This window comes from Fundulus heteroclitus, chromosome 22, assembly GCF_011125445.2.
Source record: "Fundulus heteroclitus isolate FHET01 chromosome 22, MU-UCD_Fhet_4.1, whole genome shotgun sequence".
Lineage (NCBI taxonomy): Eukaryota > Metazoa > Chordata > Actinopteri > Cyprinodontiformes > Fundulidae > Fundulus > Fundulus heteroclitus.
Window position 1 is genome coordinate 10,196,610 of NC_046382.1, and position 16,362 is coordinate 10,212,971.

At 38.2% G+C, this 16,362-nt stretch overlaps 1 protein-coding gene across 1 annotated transcript in view; it reads left to right on the plus strand.

Moving 5' to 3' along the window:
* The window catches only part of LOC105926188 (cilia- and flagella-associated protein 46), an 83,612-nt gene that overhangs the window by 22,750 nt on the left and 44,500 nt on the right, over positions 1-16,362 (plus strand). The window contains exons 19-29 of the mRNA XM_036126569.1: positions 317-515; positions 2,964-3,116; positions 6,543-6,653; positions 8,011-8,192; positions 8,640-8,771; positions 8,857-9,016; positions 12,155-12,227; positions 13,782-13,920; positions 14,016-14,196; positions 14,554-14,707; positions 14,812-15,029. Coding sequence (XP_035982462.1) covers positions 317-515; positions 2,964-3,116; positions 6,543-6,653; positions 8,011-8,192; positions 8,640-8,771; positions 8,857-9,016; positions 12,155-12,227; positions 13,782-13,920; positions 14,016-14,196; positions 14,554-14,707; positions 14,812-15,029 — 1,702 coding nt within the window. The remainder of the gene's footprint in view (positions 1-316; positions 516-2,963; positions 3,117-6,542; positions 6,654-8,010; positions 8,193-8,639; positions 8,772-8,856; positions 9,017-12,154; positions 12,228-13,781; positions 13,921-14,015; positions 14,197-14,553; positions 14,708-14,811; positions 15,030-16,362) is intronic.

Genomic DNA, 16,362 nt, shown 5'->3' on the forward strand with positions numbered 1-16,362 from the left:
ACAGAGTTCCTCATCTCAAGTAAAATAAAAAAAAAATGTTTTCACATTCTTAATAATAACTTGAAAACGTGTTTTTAAAATTAAAAACGTTTATTTTTTTTTTGTTTTTTAGTGAGTAAAATTAAATAGGAGCACATTTGCTTTCAGTATCCGAATGTAACAGTTTAGCAAGAGACACGTTTTGTTGTCGACCCAAAGATAATTTGTTCACTAAACAGCTCAGCAATAAACAACGTTTCAGTTTCACCTTTATCAATCTGCTTGTTTTCACTGATGATGCCAGTTCGGGGACATTCTTTTGTGTTGCTTCTCTCAGGAACCGCACCCTGTGTGTAATGCTGTGCGATGCTGTGGCTCGCGGGCTGATCCAGCCTCTGTCTGCAAGAGACTTCACAGAGCCCGCTCCAACAAGTGCAAGGGCTAAAAGCAAAGCAGAGAGGGGAACAGAGCAGGCGAGCGGCACCCAGGGGGTCTTAGACCCTGCTGCCTTGCAGGATGTACAGAAGGCATTGGAGGTAGGTGTCACTGCATATGCCCAAACAAGGAAAGGTTGCATTAAATATATGACTTAGAATTGTCTGGTAAGGTTTCCTGCTGATGTTGGATACATAACTTATCAGTGATTTATCCATTATTCCTCATTGCTGTATGCTGCTCACATTGTCCCATTATCATATTGTAAATACTCTATACCAAATCCACCTACCTCACGTGCATAATACCACATTTAATACACATTTACTCCAGCATTCCCATTCTCTACACTCCTCACACTGTGGACATGTATGTTCGTGTGGATGTTCACCCGTCCATCACTTCCACCTCTGACATGTACATAATAATCATGACGACAGTGGAAATAATATTTAGTCCTGCATCCTTTGCTCTCTGCTCATTGCCCCATTGCAAAAACGTCTCTGTCCGCTTGTTCATAGTGTTTTCATACATTTAATGCAGACTGTTTGTTGGTTAGGGAGCGCAGAGCGAACGGTCTCCTTCGGCTTGTGGCAAGCATTCACCGACGCTGCTCTAAAATAAAAAATGTAACATCATGAAACCTGTGTTGAATGAGCTCCTCTTGATGTTTTTTTCCTGCAGTAATAGCAGCACATATGTGCACAACAGCACTGCAGAATGCAGGACTTCCACGTTTGTTGTAGTAAATCTGCGGTTCTGAGTTACGTCTCACCTTCGTCATTTCTGTCCGATGGGAGCAACAGTCGTCACACGTGTGGCGCTGTTACAAGTTCTCGTTCATTTCCTGAACGTACAACGTGAAAGCAAACAATAAAGTCAGATTTTGGTCCGGGCCATACAAGCAGACAATGACTTTCCTCGTGTAAACACACAGTAATTCTCACCATCAGATAGAGTCCAAGTATGCATCCAATTTAAAACAGTAGTTTGACAGGAAGTTTTGGAATAGCTTATCTAGAGTTCAGAACTACCTCTGTAAAGTCATCTAAAGAGATCTCTTAACACTATTGCAAGGTAAAGTTGTCAAAGTGACAATTCAATAAAAAGTTGAGAGTTTATCTCTCTAGTTGATTTGTTTGTTTTTTAGAGTAATTACAGGATAACACATATGAGGAACAAGTTTGCAAATGATTTATCATACTTACATTATTTTAGTCTCAAGAACCTGGAATTTAACAGATATATACAGTATAAACTGTGTTTATTTATTTGGTTACAAATTCATGTATTTACTTCCTTCCTCATTATCTATTATTTATGTATGTATTTATTCAGCTGGTTATTGATGTATCTGCTTCCCTACTTATTGCTTACCAGCTGATTATTAGTTTATTTAATTGCAGATTTTTTTCATTGACTTAATTACTTGCTTACCTCTTTATTCTATTACTGCTTGTTATTTCATTATTTACCTACTGGCTATTTTTGTTTTGTGACCTCCTGGTTGCTGGCCTCTTCTGGGAAGGTCTATAATTTCTCCATGTTCTCTTCAGTTGAGAACCACGGCCCTAACTTTTGCTCACTGGGTTCCAAAAGAGCGTAGAAATAGCTTTGTGACTCTTTCTGATATGAAGTCACTTACATATTTACATATAACATAGAAACTGTTATATGTAAATTACTTTTTCTATTTATTTTATTCATCCATCCCTTAGCTCCTAAATTATCCACCTCTGAAACTAGTGTTATGGTGTTAAATACATTAGCAGCTTATTAGAAAGATAATGTGTAAAACACTCCAGTGTGCAACTACATGATGAAATCAAAGTATATTGGTGCTGTACCGAATTAGTGCAGCCTTAGGTGTATTAGAGTTCACAGCAGGACTTTAAAGGAGCCTTCACTCTTTCTTCAAAAGGATATCATGACAGATGATGAATCCCCTCAGGAATCCATGGATTTTGGTTGGGATATTTTAAATGTGCTGTTTTATCCAGCCATGCACACACGCATGTAATATCATAGGCCTCCGTGAAGCTTTATGACCAGATCTCCTTGTGCTGTTGAAGTCAGATTTTTTCTGTGTTCTTTGCTGCCAATTAAAGTTTGTTTCTTCCTTCCTTTCTATTCTGAGGATCCTCTGCGAATATGAGCTGTAACTTAAGATGAAAGAGGTTTTTTTATTGAATTATTAACTGAATTTCATCATGCCTGCTTATAATAGGAACTAAGAATGTGTCCTTTGTGATGTATTGTCATGCTTGGTGTGGCTGGGTCAGACATGATATATGTAGTTACTTTGTGGATGACTTCCTACTACTACTACTACTACCTAAGTATATCTAATTATACACGTCTTACAGTTGTTTATTAACTAAGCAGAATTTCATTCATAGACATATTAAGATAAGATGCAAGCTTATGCAGTTCCGTTTTATTGTTTTTCAGCATAATTATTTTTTTACTACACTTGCTTCTTATTGAGCAAACAGTGCACAGAGTCCTCACTAACAGAGCTGTCGTTATGGTCTTCACACTTCCTCTAGCTATGTAATTACGCCCTCCACACATCCAGTTGCCACAGCACCGGGGCCACTGTTCCAGTTGCAGTGAGGAAACAAGTGTTGACCACATGGGTGCAGATAAAGAGGCTCCTGCACGAGCAGATTGGCTCAGACCTGGAAATACCCAAGGATGAGGTACCTTTGGTTTGCCTTGTCTTTCTCGCTTGATCATGATCACGGGCTTATCACTCAGTCTTAGAGTGGTGGTCATAAAAGAAAAGTCAAAATGCTTGTTTACTAAAATAACGACACCTTCAATCAAAGGAAACATCGTGGCTACTTTACTATATGAATCTATCCAACCTGACAACATGCAATCAAGTTTAATAAGTAATTTGACACTTCACTCTTTCTTCACAGATAAAGAGATTCAGGTTCTTTTATTCAGCCTCAACATTAGACAAGGAAGCTGGCTCAAAGAAATTGTCAATAATCAGTTTGAGTCACTGTCCAGTTTTAGGATTAATATATATTTTTTTCAGATCACTGTGAACTAGTATAAATGTTTATTTTTGTAGCAACTATGTTGTTGTGGTAATTAGGTTAGTACGTTGTGCTTGAACTTGTTGAAGACATCAAATATTTTAATTAAAGCTTATTATAATCGACAGGTTTGACCTGCCGATAGTAATTTTGATGTGTTGCTGTCTTTGTTTTTGTTTTTTCAAGTTATCATTGATAGATAGTAGTTTTGAAAAATTACAAGATATTCCCGATTTATGTATCAAAGCATAAATCCTTGACTGTTATCTGATTTTGTTAAACTTAAAAGCTGCATCAAACACGCTGTTAGTTGATTGAAGTTTTTATGATGCCGGTTTGTATAAAACATCTGACCTCCTAATCAAAATGTAGTTATGGCTGATTGATTTGTATATCTCTATTTTTCTTCATAAAAGTTATATAAAGGAACTGAATGTAGAAACTTATTCACACATGTAAACTGAAAATACCTTCTTTTTTTTTTTACTTTAAACCACTACTGATAAATGCTTTTCTTTAAGAAAACTTTAAGAAGAAACAAATATTCATCTTCTCTGTTAAAATCCCTACAAGCCAATGAGATAGTAGAATATAATTAATACAAAACTTAATTAAGTGATTAAACTTTAGATTATTATGCATTGGAAAACAAAATGTCTTCTTCCCAACTTCTCTTTACTCTTGCATTATTAGTTTCTCTGACTGCATTTGGCCAGTTAAATTTACATTGTTTAACTTTCTTTCTCGTTTATTAACATCAGCACACATGAAATTTCACTAGAAGATGCTAAAATAACATCAGGTCTCAGAATCTGCCATAATGCTAATGTTAATACTTTAAATGCAGTTTTTTAGTATAATGGGGAATTGTATTAATCTTTGCAGAGTGAAGAGCAAAATCATCAGTTATATATAAATCATCAAAGTACTGACGTTTTTATTTTTTATTTCTTCTTTATAAGTCAGTGATGATTAAAAGGTTTGGCAATGCTATTTTTGAACAGTATATCCAATATCTACTCTAAACAAACTGTCATACACTTTCATTTCTGCTCTAAAAATAAAACAATAAATTAGAGAGGGGTGGGGTAGGAGGTGAGGATTTTAGGCTTTTAGCTTGAACAGCTACGAGGCTTGGAGGAATAAAATAATGAGGCTTTAATTATCCTTTTTTCTGTTTGTAAGGGTGGTTTTGCCTTCTGATTGCTAACCCTAATCTTAATATTTCCAATTTTACAGGTGTGATTTGTGTGCCCTATACAAAAATATTGCGTCGTATAGTTTTTGATCACTTCCAGGTTTTGGACTCTGTACAGGTCACGGTTCATAGTTAATAACAATGACCATTTCCTCTAAAACACATTAAAAAATGACCCCTAACCCTTTCAGATAGATGTTTATTGCTAATTTAAAACCATAGATTAACACAGATGTAAAGAGGGATCAAAGTTATTCATAGTAATTATATAAGTAGCAAAATGTGTTTAAAAGTATCCTGAAAGTATTTTTATATACGGAAGTTGCTATACAAGTAGTTTATTATTATCACCTATTTTATTATTATGTTTAGCATTTTATTGTTATTTGACATTGTTTATTGTTACATTTTAAGGCTCTGATAAACACATAGAAAATAGCCTTTTGCAATTAAGTTATATCTATTTTAATCTAAAGTTGGTGTGTTTCAAAAACAAGACCACCTGTCTTAATCTGATTGTATTAAAATTATATAATGGAAAAAGTATAAATCTTAAATTAAGGAAATATACATTCGAACGAATCACATTTTTTAAGACAATAAAGGGATTTTCATGGGAAACAACAGAAGAGACTTCTTTCCAGAATATGACATTTCCAAGGAATCCAAAGGCCGTATGTCGGAGAGCGATGGCCTAGTGGTTTAGGAGCTGGGAGTTTGCATCCTGGGAAGGGGGCAAGGTCCCAGGTCCAAATCCCACGGACTGCCTCTCTTCTGGGTCCCTGAACACGATCCTTAGGCCCAGAATGCTCTCTGGGTGCCACACATAGCTGCCCACTGCTCCCGAGGGGTGCAGAGGACACATTTCTTTGGAATTAAAATTATTCATGGATTATAGGATTCAACAATATGTAGTTCATCAGATAGGATGAATTATAATAATTCTAAAAAATCCTTTCTGATTTAACAACCAACAGTTTGTTTCTAGCTCCTTTTTTACGAATGGAAATTATCAAAAGTAAAATATCAAGTATTAAGACTGTAGTGTTTTACAAGCACATTAAGGCCATTTTTAAGAACTTCAAATAAGGCAGAGTGCATTTTTAGGACTCCTTTTGTGAAAACAAAAATTCTCACAGTGCCCCTCTAGACAAAAGCGCTCATTATTAAAAAGCCTCATCATTAATATTCAGGCAATTATGGACTGTATATCTAGGTATTATTAGAAATAACAAGGTACACGCCTAGTCAAGGTGTGTGTACTACTACTTTCTGTGGTAAAAAGTACAACAATTGAGCTCTTTTTATAAGTTTTCCACATCTATCTGTCTTTATCCTGACTCTGTCTTCAATAAATTTCAATTTGAGCTGAATAGGTGAATAACTGAGATGGAGTAGAGATTGTTAATAAACAAGCAATGGTCGTTTGGGGAGAATCCTTCTTCTACCACTGCTTTAGTCGTCATCTTCTGCATGTAACTCTCTGAGTTGTTGATGTTGACATAACAATATCCAGGAGTATTATAAGATAGGAAATACCTTTACTGTCTCACGATGGGGAAATTAGGAATAGGTAGAGCGTCTGAGGGGCCATTAGCTCTGTAAGTAAATTATGTGGCACTACAGTGTAGACACTGAGAGAGTAATCTACTGCAGGTAAAATATTAACTGCTGATCATCTCTTAGAACCCCACTTCAATTTCCTATTTGTTCCCACTTAGCCAGGTCTAGATATTTAATTTAAAACAATGTATAATTTGAACTACATATATATCCTGTAGATCCATTTGCCTTTTCTGTAATAAGAACTAAGAAACTGGTGCTTATTTAACAAAGCCCTGGAGCGAGGCGCTCATCGCTGTTCTCCCTCATGTTTGCAGAGTGAGAATGAAGAAGTAGTGGCGATGAATCGTGTGCTGGTTGGACTGGAAATGCTTCACAGCAATAAGAACCCAAGACATATGGAGTTTTCCGTGCCCAGTCTCTCAGCTGTATGTACCTCCCTGTCTGTTTTTCCTGCTGTAGCTGATGTCCAGATGGCTGCAGCAGATGTCTCAATGGCCTTATGAGCTTCATACGTTTGTCCACTTCTCATCACATGTCAATGCATCGAGAAATAATCTTTGTGCCTTGATTGTTATGATCAATTGTTATGATCACCGGAAGGTTCTTTGTTGCATTGCTTTTATATGAACCTGCTTTCTATGAAAGGTTTACAAATCGTCCTTTTTTCATTTTCTTCTGGTTTCATGTTTCTTTCATTTCTCGCTCACCTTCCTCTCTGTACTCATTTACTTATGGCTTCAATCCTTTCTGTGTTGTGATTCTTAAAACTGGTCATTGCAAGCAGCTGTCATTTACATAACATGTTGCGTCAGGATTTCCTTTTTTAAATGTGGTTCCAGATTTTGGCAAAACTTTATTTTGATACTTGGATGACAAATGTGACTTGATGGCAACGGATCACTTTGTTTAAAAATGGTATGATCTAGAAAATCCTCTCCCCTGCTGTCGTTTCATAGAGATTCTCCGTCATTGACTGTTGAACTCTGCTTACATGATAATGAGACTATTGTGTTCTTTTCCTTACTTAGTCACCACCTGAACCCACACAGAGTTAAGATTCATACAGTAAGATCGTTTTGAGTATAACATAATTTTTTTTTTCTTGAGACATCTTCAGCTCAGTCACTGCCCACTAAAAATATTTCCTATTTATAAGTTGTTGTTTTTTTTTGTTTTTTTTTTTCATTTTCCATCCTGTCAAATAAGGCAGGCATTCTGTTTTATTATTTTCTGCTTAATTCTCCAATCATTTTTCATGTTCCTGCAGCCTATGGCACATTGATGCAGTCCACTGTAAAAACATCTGTTAAAATCTCACAGATAGCTTGAGTCCACATGGACAGAAACACACGGGATCTCAGACCCAGTATGGGATTCTAGTGGCTCCAACGCTCATTCCCAAATTAATGCATCCCAAAATAAAAATGACCTTATAGCTATTTCCTAAATGAATGGGGATTGTTTTTTATTTTTCAATTGCTTTGGCTTTCTTCATTTAGTTTGTAGTCATTTCCTGTGAAACTTTCTCTTTTCACTCCCTTCTTTTTTAATCTCCTTCTTTCAGCTGCATTATTTCCTTTGGTTTTTTTTTTTTCTTCTTCTGCATTTCTAAATTCCTTCCTGGTTTCATTCTCTCCCGTGTTCTACCCTGCCTCGTCTTTTATCCCCTTCTGTCCCGTTTCCTCGCAGAACCTCTTCTTACCTTTTCCCTCTCTCTCTCTCTCTCTCTCTCTCTCTCTCTCTCTCTCTCTCTCTCTCTCTCTCTCTCTCTCTCACCTGAAGCTGGCGGGCATGGCGTCTGAATGCAGCTGGTCTGATGCTGTGGTGGAGTTGCAGGTGTGGTGCCAGCTGGCTGCCTTCTGTCACCACGTCAAGGACCACAGCTTGGTGCTGCGCTGCACCCAGAGAGCTTTGCAACTGGAGGAGGCTGCAGCAAAGAGTCTCACTACAATGCCCTGTTCATTGTAAGCCCAGTTCAGTTTTATTCCCTTTATTAATTCAGCACCCAATTCACAATAAATGTCATTCCTAAGCCAGTTCAAGTTGTTCAGTTAATATCTATAGTTGCATTTTGTATGAGTAATAAAGAGATTTAGCGGAACTACCAGGACAATTATTGCTTTTAATACTTAAAATTCTCTAGGAAGACCGTTAATAAGGAACCATGCCTTTTATGCAATACCCTGAATGTAGGTTTATGATGGCTGAGGACATATTCTGCTTAAAATAGTCTGAGGGAAAGAAGGACATCTGGTGTGCATTAGGAGAATTGCATTGAACAAGAGCTGTGAAGTGCAGCCATAAATTTTGCCTAATAGAGTTTAAATGACACTACTGTGGTTTAGTTCACTGGCAGATAGATTTATTGTTCGCCTTATGCCAGAAGCTTAATATTTCCCACTTTCTCCTAGGTATGGACAGGCTGCTGTGAACGAGATGCTGAGCAGTGCAGCCTGTTTGAGGGGTTGGAGCCTCGTCTGCGAGTCCAGTGGAAATCTTGACAGTTACAGGGAAGCTTTGAAACTGTTCCTGTCCGGTGTCAGGTGCTGTTTAGAATAGACTGATATATTGACTAATGCCTCAGGCTCAGCTTTAATCTGACGTTTTTACTCCGTCTCTTGCTCACAGCTTCGCAGAGAAAGCTGACAATCGGGACTTGTGTGTCACAGCTGCTGGGCATTTCTGGAATGCTTGTCTGCCGCTGACACAGAGCCCTCGGGACAGACGGTGGCTCAAGGAGAACCTGGAGAAGATTCTCAAAGCCCTCATTCACACCAGCAAAAATGACGTACCTAATGTCTCTTACCTCATTTGTACTCTTACTTACAGTTTGGGTCAGTTTACATACATTCACCAGGACTCTAAAGGGCATAATAAATTGGGGCTTTAAATTATTTATTTATTATTTATTAACTGTTTATTTCTGAGGGTGGAAAGATAATACAATTTACAGTTTGGGTTCATTTTAAAAACAGGAATATGGCTAAATTTATATTAGCCATTTGCAGACAAACCACACAGCCATCAGCAATTTTCTGGCATAATTCAGGCAGGATATTTATTGGCAGAGTTGATGCAGGTCATTTAGATTGGTTGGCTTCCTGACATGGACCACACATTCAGGCGTAGTCCAGGGTTGTGGTCAGAGAAATTCATGTTAGCCTGATTTGTCCATCACAAAGAGTTTTCATGTTTGTTTGGGGTCACTTTGTCTTGGAACATTCAGCAGTTTCCAAGTTGTAACAGGGTGGCCCAAACTATCACCCCTCATAAAAGAAACTTGTTTATACCGCTACCACACTGTTTTACATCTGTCTGTATCATAGGAAGATGCGTCGCTTCGTTGTTCCAGGATCACCTTTCTACAAATTTTACACTGTGTGATCAACAGATAAACCAGGCTGCCACTATAATTTCTACGATTTTAGAAATAAGAAATGGCATGCACATCCCATGTCACTACCTGTACTATGCCTAGGCATCAGTGCATCTAGAGAACTGAACTGTCATTCCCTGATTATTATGTTGGAGAACAAATACTTCATGGCATGAGCAATGCACCCGATCTTGCTGCAGTAGAACATTATGACCTTATTATTGCAAAATATACACCTTTTTTATACACAGCTTTTAATCGCAATATGCATGAACAATAAAAAAGTGGCCACATCAAAAGCTATTCACATTCATCTAAGCCTATCATAACAGTGAAGCAAGTTTAACATCAGCACGGACTCAGAGGGAACTGACCAAGAAAGACTAAGCTGCTTTAAAACCCAAACCTTCAAGTTTGAATTAATTCTCCACCTTTTGCTCATGGACAGTTAAATCAGTCCTGGATAAATGCTTTATTGTCAAAAGAAACGGTTAAGTGGCTGGACAGTGAAGTCTTGATAAGGCTTTCAAATCTAAGAACACCGTATCAATTGTTAAGTGTGGTGGCAACAACGGTCTGTAAAGCTGTTATGCTACAAATGTTAAAGGTGCTTTGCACAAAATGAGCTGCATACTAAGGGCTACCTCTAAGTTATCCAGCTTTACTTCAAATCGACAACTAGCCAAGCTAGACCAGCTTTATTTTTTAAGCACTTTAAACAGAACAACTGACACCAAAGTGCTGAACGGACATCAAATAAAATCATTACAAAACACAAATTCAAGAACTGACATAAAATATCTTTTAAAGTGACTCAAACAAATAAAATAGGGTCGCTCATGCTGAGTCTACACCCAGTGAAAAAAAGATGAGTGTTCAGAGCAGACTTAAAAATGCACAATGAAGAAACTGGGAGTGAACTCCAAAGCCTTGGAGCTGCCCCAGAAAAAGTCTTTGTCCCATGAGCCTCCCCCGCCTCATCGGCACATCCAGGAAAAGCTGGTCAGTCGATATGACTGAGTGGGAGGAGCAATGTGATTGTAAAAGCTCCGAGAGATCGAAAAGCTAGATGGTCGAAACCTGGACATAACTGGGTGTTCAAACAAATATCTGAAATCTGAAAATGGTTTTAGAGTAGATAGAGTAGCTGTAATGGTGTTCCCAAAGGTCCGACTTCATTGACAAAACCCTAGGACCCTTCTAGAAAACCAGTAAATAAAAAAAAGCTGTACCACATCTAATAATCAGAAATATGTATCAAACACCCTTTCAGAACACCCGGATCTTGCTGATGGTTAGAAAACCTGTTTTTCTAACCATCAGCAACTGTCTTTGGGACTTTGGTCCAAACGTTAGGGGTAATGTAGGTCCTGTACATGTGTGACTGTGTGCATGATTTTGACCACGTGAGTGATTAGAGAAAATAACGTGTGCACCTAATGATGGAGTTTTTAATTCACTGAAATTTTATATTGGATCGTTTCAGAAGATTCACAAATCAATCATTAAACATCCCAAATCATAATGCAGGGTCTCAACAGATAGAATTATTGTGTTTAAAAAAGGTGGTGCTCATTTAATTATTTGTCTGCTACTTGTCTAAATGCATATACAGGAAGAGATTGATCTGCTGATTCCTATAAAATTAAGTCAGTGCTAGTATTGACTACTCAAATATAACCTTTTAAGCTAGATAGCAACAAATATCTTCAGCTGGTGTTGAAATAGAACATAAACTAAAAGTTTTGTGTTTTAGGGTGTAGAGAGAACTTCCTGCTTTGTTCAGTGGTGCAAAAACACATCTCAGTACAATTAGGAGTAATGATCATCTGTGCTGCTTTTTTCTTTGCAGTGTTTATAAGTAATGCTCCAAAAGTCGGTGCCTTCTTTTAGCACTTAATTCATCTGGCTGGCAGGGAACAGCATGGCACTTCATTTAAAGGGCAATTAAAATAATTTTCGATTATCACTTACAAATAAAAAAAGGAGGAAAAATATAAACAGTATAACTACAAATCCTTAACTGAAGTAGGTTTCCATGTACTTTGGTGGTTTTTGTTTTAATATACCTGATTTTACTTATTTACTGTATGCTTTAAAGGAGCATTGCGCTAGTTTAATGGTTAAATATCATTTATTTTCCCTCCCATACACGCCCTTACAATTCCCTAACATGTAAAATGGGTTTTCCTCTATTTACTGCTGTTGCCTCTATAGGCTGGATTAGTCAGCTCATGAGAGAGTGATTTGGGTCGTATTCTCTGGGCGTGTACATCGGTTTGACGCGCCATTGACATTTTAGCGAGAGAACACGGGCTAACTTCATAATTTATAGCTTTCTTACCTCAGAAGAAATTATGCTTCTAAACAAAAGACCAGTGCAGTCGCAGCAGCAGGTGCTCATCCTCTCACGTGCACAATACTGCTGTTATTTCAAGTTGTCGCCAGAGGGGGCAGACTTCTGCAAAAGAAGTTGTGCTACGCTCCTTTAAGAGAAAATAAAAAAAGTATGGACCGGTAGGTGTAAATCTGCCCCTTCTCTCTTTTCAGAAACATGGCAACAAGAAAGGAAGGCTGACCTTCAGAGAATTGCCTGATGGGACTCCTAAACGTGAAGCAACAAGTTAGTGTTAAAAAGAGGTTATATTTGTTCAGCTGTGACTTAATGTCCACGACTTCTCATAGTAATCTATTTAGGCTTTGACTCTATAATCTATACAGCTACCTGTGGCTTGCAAAGGTATTCCTACACCTTTGAGTTTTTCACGGTAAAACACAAAACTTATTGGGACTTTTTGCAATAGAGCAACACAAAGTACTGTGTCGTTGTCAAACTTAAATAAAATGATGCATGGCATCCAAACTTTATAGTCTTTCTCTCAAGCTTAGGCAGAATGGATGGAGATTATCTGTGTCCAGCAGTGTTTTAGTATTGCCCCCTGATTTACAATTGGGTTCAAGTTACGACTTTGATGCCATCCTTGAATATATTTGATCTGAACCATTCCATTGTAAGTCTGCATTTAATTTTGAGGTCGTTGTCTTGCTGGGAGGTCTACTGCCGCCTCCAACAGCTTTCTGCCAGGTTAACTCTGAATTTAACGTTATCCATCTTCCAGTCAAAGTAGAAAAGCTGCCCTGTTCATGATGAAGAAAACCACCTCACAGCATGATGCTGCCACCACCATGTTCACCAGTGAGGGAGGTGTTCGTTTAATAATGGCTTTATTATTGTCATTGTATCATGAATAGCATATTTGTTTAGCTAACAGTTCCCTGTTGACATATTCTCCCACCTGAGCTGTGGATCTCTACAGCTCTTCCAGAGGCTTCTGTAAATTATGCTCTCCTTGTTTGATTTGTTAGTTTAGGCACACGGACGTATCTTGGTATGTTTGCAGTACTGCTTTACTCTTTCTATTTTCAGATGATGGATTAAACAGCAAAATCTATAAAGCTCGGGTTATTGTTTTATAACCTTACACTTCTTTATCCTTGAGCTGCCTGTTGCATCCTAGGAGTAAACTAGAAAGATCCGATTTTGATACACTCTATACTGTATATTTGGATTGAATTAACTACATACTTTATATTTCTGTATATGCATTCGGTCTGTCTTATTTAGTGCCTAGAGATAATGATTTTTTTTAAATTTGAACTAATTAAATAAACTAAATTGAATTCCTGATGCTGTTTTCTAACAGACCTTTGAGGCCTATATAATACACACAGGTGAACATTCTGTACTAATTAGATGAATCCTGAAGACATTTGGTTGTTCTGGATTATATTTAGGTGTACCAGAGAAAATGTGGGATCAGTATAAATGTACTGGGCCAACAGTGGTGCAGGAGCTTGGACTTCTTCTTGTAATGGGTGTTTGAACCCCTGCTCTGACTGTCTGTTGTTGTGTCGTTAGGCAAGACACTTCACCCGCTTTTCCTGCCCAATTTATGGCAGCCCAGCTACACATATATGTCATAATTGTCAGATCTTTCAAGGTTTTGAGAACCATGCATCATTTTATTTGGCTTCGTGTCATTTACTACTTTTCTTTGGTGTGTCCACTTAAAATCCCTACAGAAAACATATAAGTTTTTGGTTTTAAGGAGGCAATATGGTTATTTTTGCAAGGCACTGTGTAAACTAAATATCTGTTTCTATTTTATCTTTCCAGAAGTTGACCAAGGACTGTGTTTGAGGGCAGCCATTGTAAGTTTGTTGGTCTCCTTCTACAATGACAGCGAAGACTTTGCAGGCTCTCTACAGCTGCTGGACAAAGCTATAAGTAGCATGCCTCGCTCCAAGAATCGGCTGTGAGTTACAAATACACTAAAGAGCAAAAAAACGAGAGACATTACACAAACGTGGCCAACTGCTACTCAATTGCCTTTTCTGTTTGTTTCTCTAGACTTCTGAAATCTCGCGTTCTGCTGAAGGCACGCATGGGAGAATGCATAACGCGTGACATGCAGATGTTACAAAGTGAGGGTGGACAGTGCTGTTCAACCATGTGGCACCGAGCGGCTCTGTGCGCTGTCACTTTAAACCAGCAGCTAACCTGCTACCAGAACGCTATCACGTCTCTCCTGGTATCATTCCTCTTTTAAATCCTCTGAACGATAAAAGGAGTGTCATCAGATGAATTCAGATAGATTGTTCTAGTTTTAGTCGCAGTTTTAATTTTTCTAGGAAATACTAGACAGAATTCGACACCATTTCCTTCTGTGCTGGAAATAAGGAAGCCTTTTTCCCGTAGTTTAAAAGGTCTTTACCCCCATCATGTGGACTCAGCCTGTCATTACATCTTTGTTTCCAAACATAAAGCTTCAGTGCAGAACATGAATACAACTGCGTGTTTGTGGGTCACACTATCAGGATCTCGGAGATATCCATGGCTGGACAGAAATGATAGACTTCTTTTGTATTATTTTTGGATCTGCCAACAGAGCACTGAGTCTGAGGGGCACAAAGTCAACCTTTTGCTTGAATTTGGAGCGTGGCTGTACTATCACAACTTCACTACATCTGAAGCCCAACTTCCTGTTCAGTACGCCATAGACATCCTTCTGCACTTGGGACCCGAAAAAGAACCAGAACCAGGTTGGACTCCTGTCATCTTGTTCTTACTCATACCAAAGCTGTTAATGTTTACCTATTTTCAGCACTCAAAAAAGCTCTAATTCATTGTCTTACCTCATCTGTAGATGGCAGGGTGCAAGAGGATTTAAAGAGAGAGGAATTAGATTCCTCGGTTGGAGTCTATGGACGATTCACAGAAAACCTGTCCAGTCTGAAGGAGGTGCGCAGACTTGACCAATTAATAGGAGCACACACTCTGCTCGCTGCCGTGTCAGACAGGACCTCACCTGAGCATCAGAACAACCTGCTCCTAGCCTACACCTTTGTTCTTCAGATATGGCAGGTACTGCAACATTACCTTCACCGTTTAACTTTGACATTCTGGAGGTTCTCTGCAGCTCCGCTTGATTCTGGGGGCTGTTTTTGGTTCACTATTTTTCAATCCATTTATGTTTTCATTGCGATCTTTTTGTTAGAAAATCTAACATTCCTTCTTGTTTTCTGGCGATAAAGTCTGATCCATCATTTTGAGCTCAATAGGATTCATTCACAGAAATCACCACTGATCCAAGTGAAATCATCATAGTATTAAAGCTTTCTTCATTTCAACGCAAACAAAACAGAAGTCATATGATGCGGAAAATGCACTCTTTCAACTATTTTATTAGGGAGCTTGGCCCTCTGCTTTTAGGAATCTGGCAATTATTTTTGACAGGCCCTAGACTTGGCCAGACAGATACATTTAAATTTAAAGTCTCTTTTACCAGCAAAAAACCCATTAACAAGATGTAGCCATTAAAAAAGTGTTTATTAAAATCGTGGACAAATTAATGTCACTCATATAGAAGTTGAAATAGTTGTTGATGCCAACGGATTTTCATATAAATCACACGGCCTCCCTGCAACACAAACTGAGGCTAAGTGTAAACTGTCAGCGTGCTGCTGTGGTGGAGAGAGAAGCAGATACAGAAGTCCAGTCTCTCCATCTGGACGTGTTGGAGAAGTCTGAGCTTGGTCCCCTCCCATCACACAAGCAGAAAGTAAACATTGTTGGTTCCAAGAAAGCTTTACAATAGAGGAGTAAGATGGTTTGATTTTTTGCAAACACAGGAGGTTTTTATTCACGTGGAACTCACCTTGCCTGAAGGAACTCATTGTTTTTCATCAGTCGTTTAGAATAAACCTTTTATTGCAATAAACTCTGCTTTGCTGTCTGAGTTTTTTCACAATATTTTCCCATTCTACATTACCTTTTTTTGCTTAAAGTTCAGATTTTTTTTATCATGTTTACTGAATCACTAAAGATATTTTATCTTAGATGATCTGGGCCTCGTTTCAGAACGAATGCCCGATCTACCCTGAGTAGAAACCAAACCAGCCACTCTGAGTAGTTCTACCTCTCGCTGTTAGACTCAGTGTCATCGGTTTCAGAACAGCTGATATCAGTCAGGTGACTGAATTCAGCGTCCTATCAACCGTGCGTATAAATAAGCCCTTATCAATGGGATGCAGATTCACCCTGGCAATGGCAAGAAATACGAAGGCTGGAAGTGCGCATTTCCTGCAAGTGGAATTAGAAATATTTAATGATGGCATAAGGAGAATATTAAACTATAACTAACAAAAAAAGCAATGCCGTTGCTGCAGAAAAAGTGAGTAAATGACAGAGAATTGAT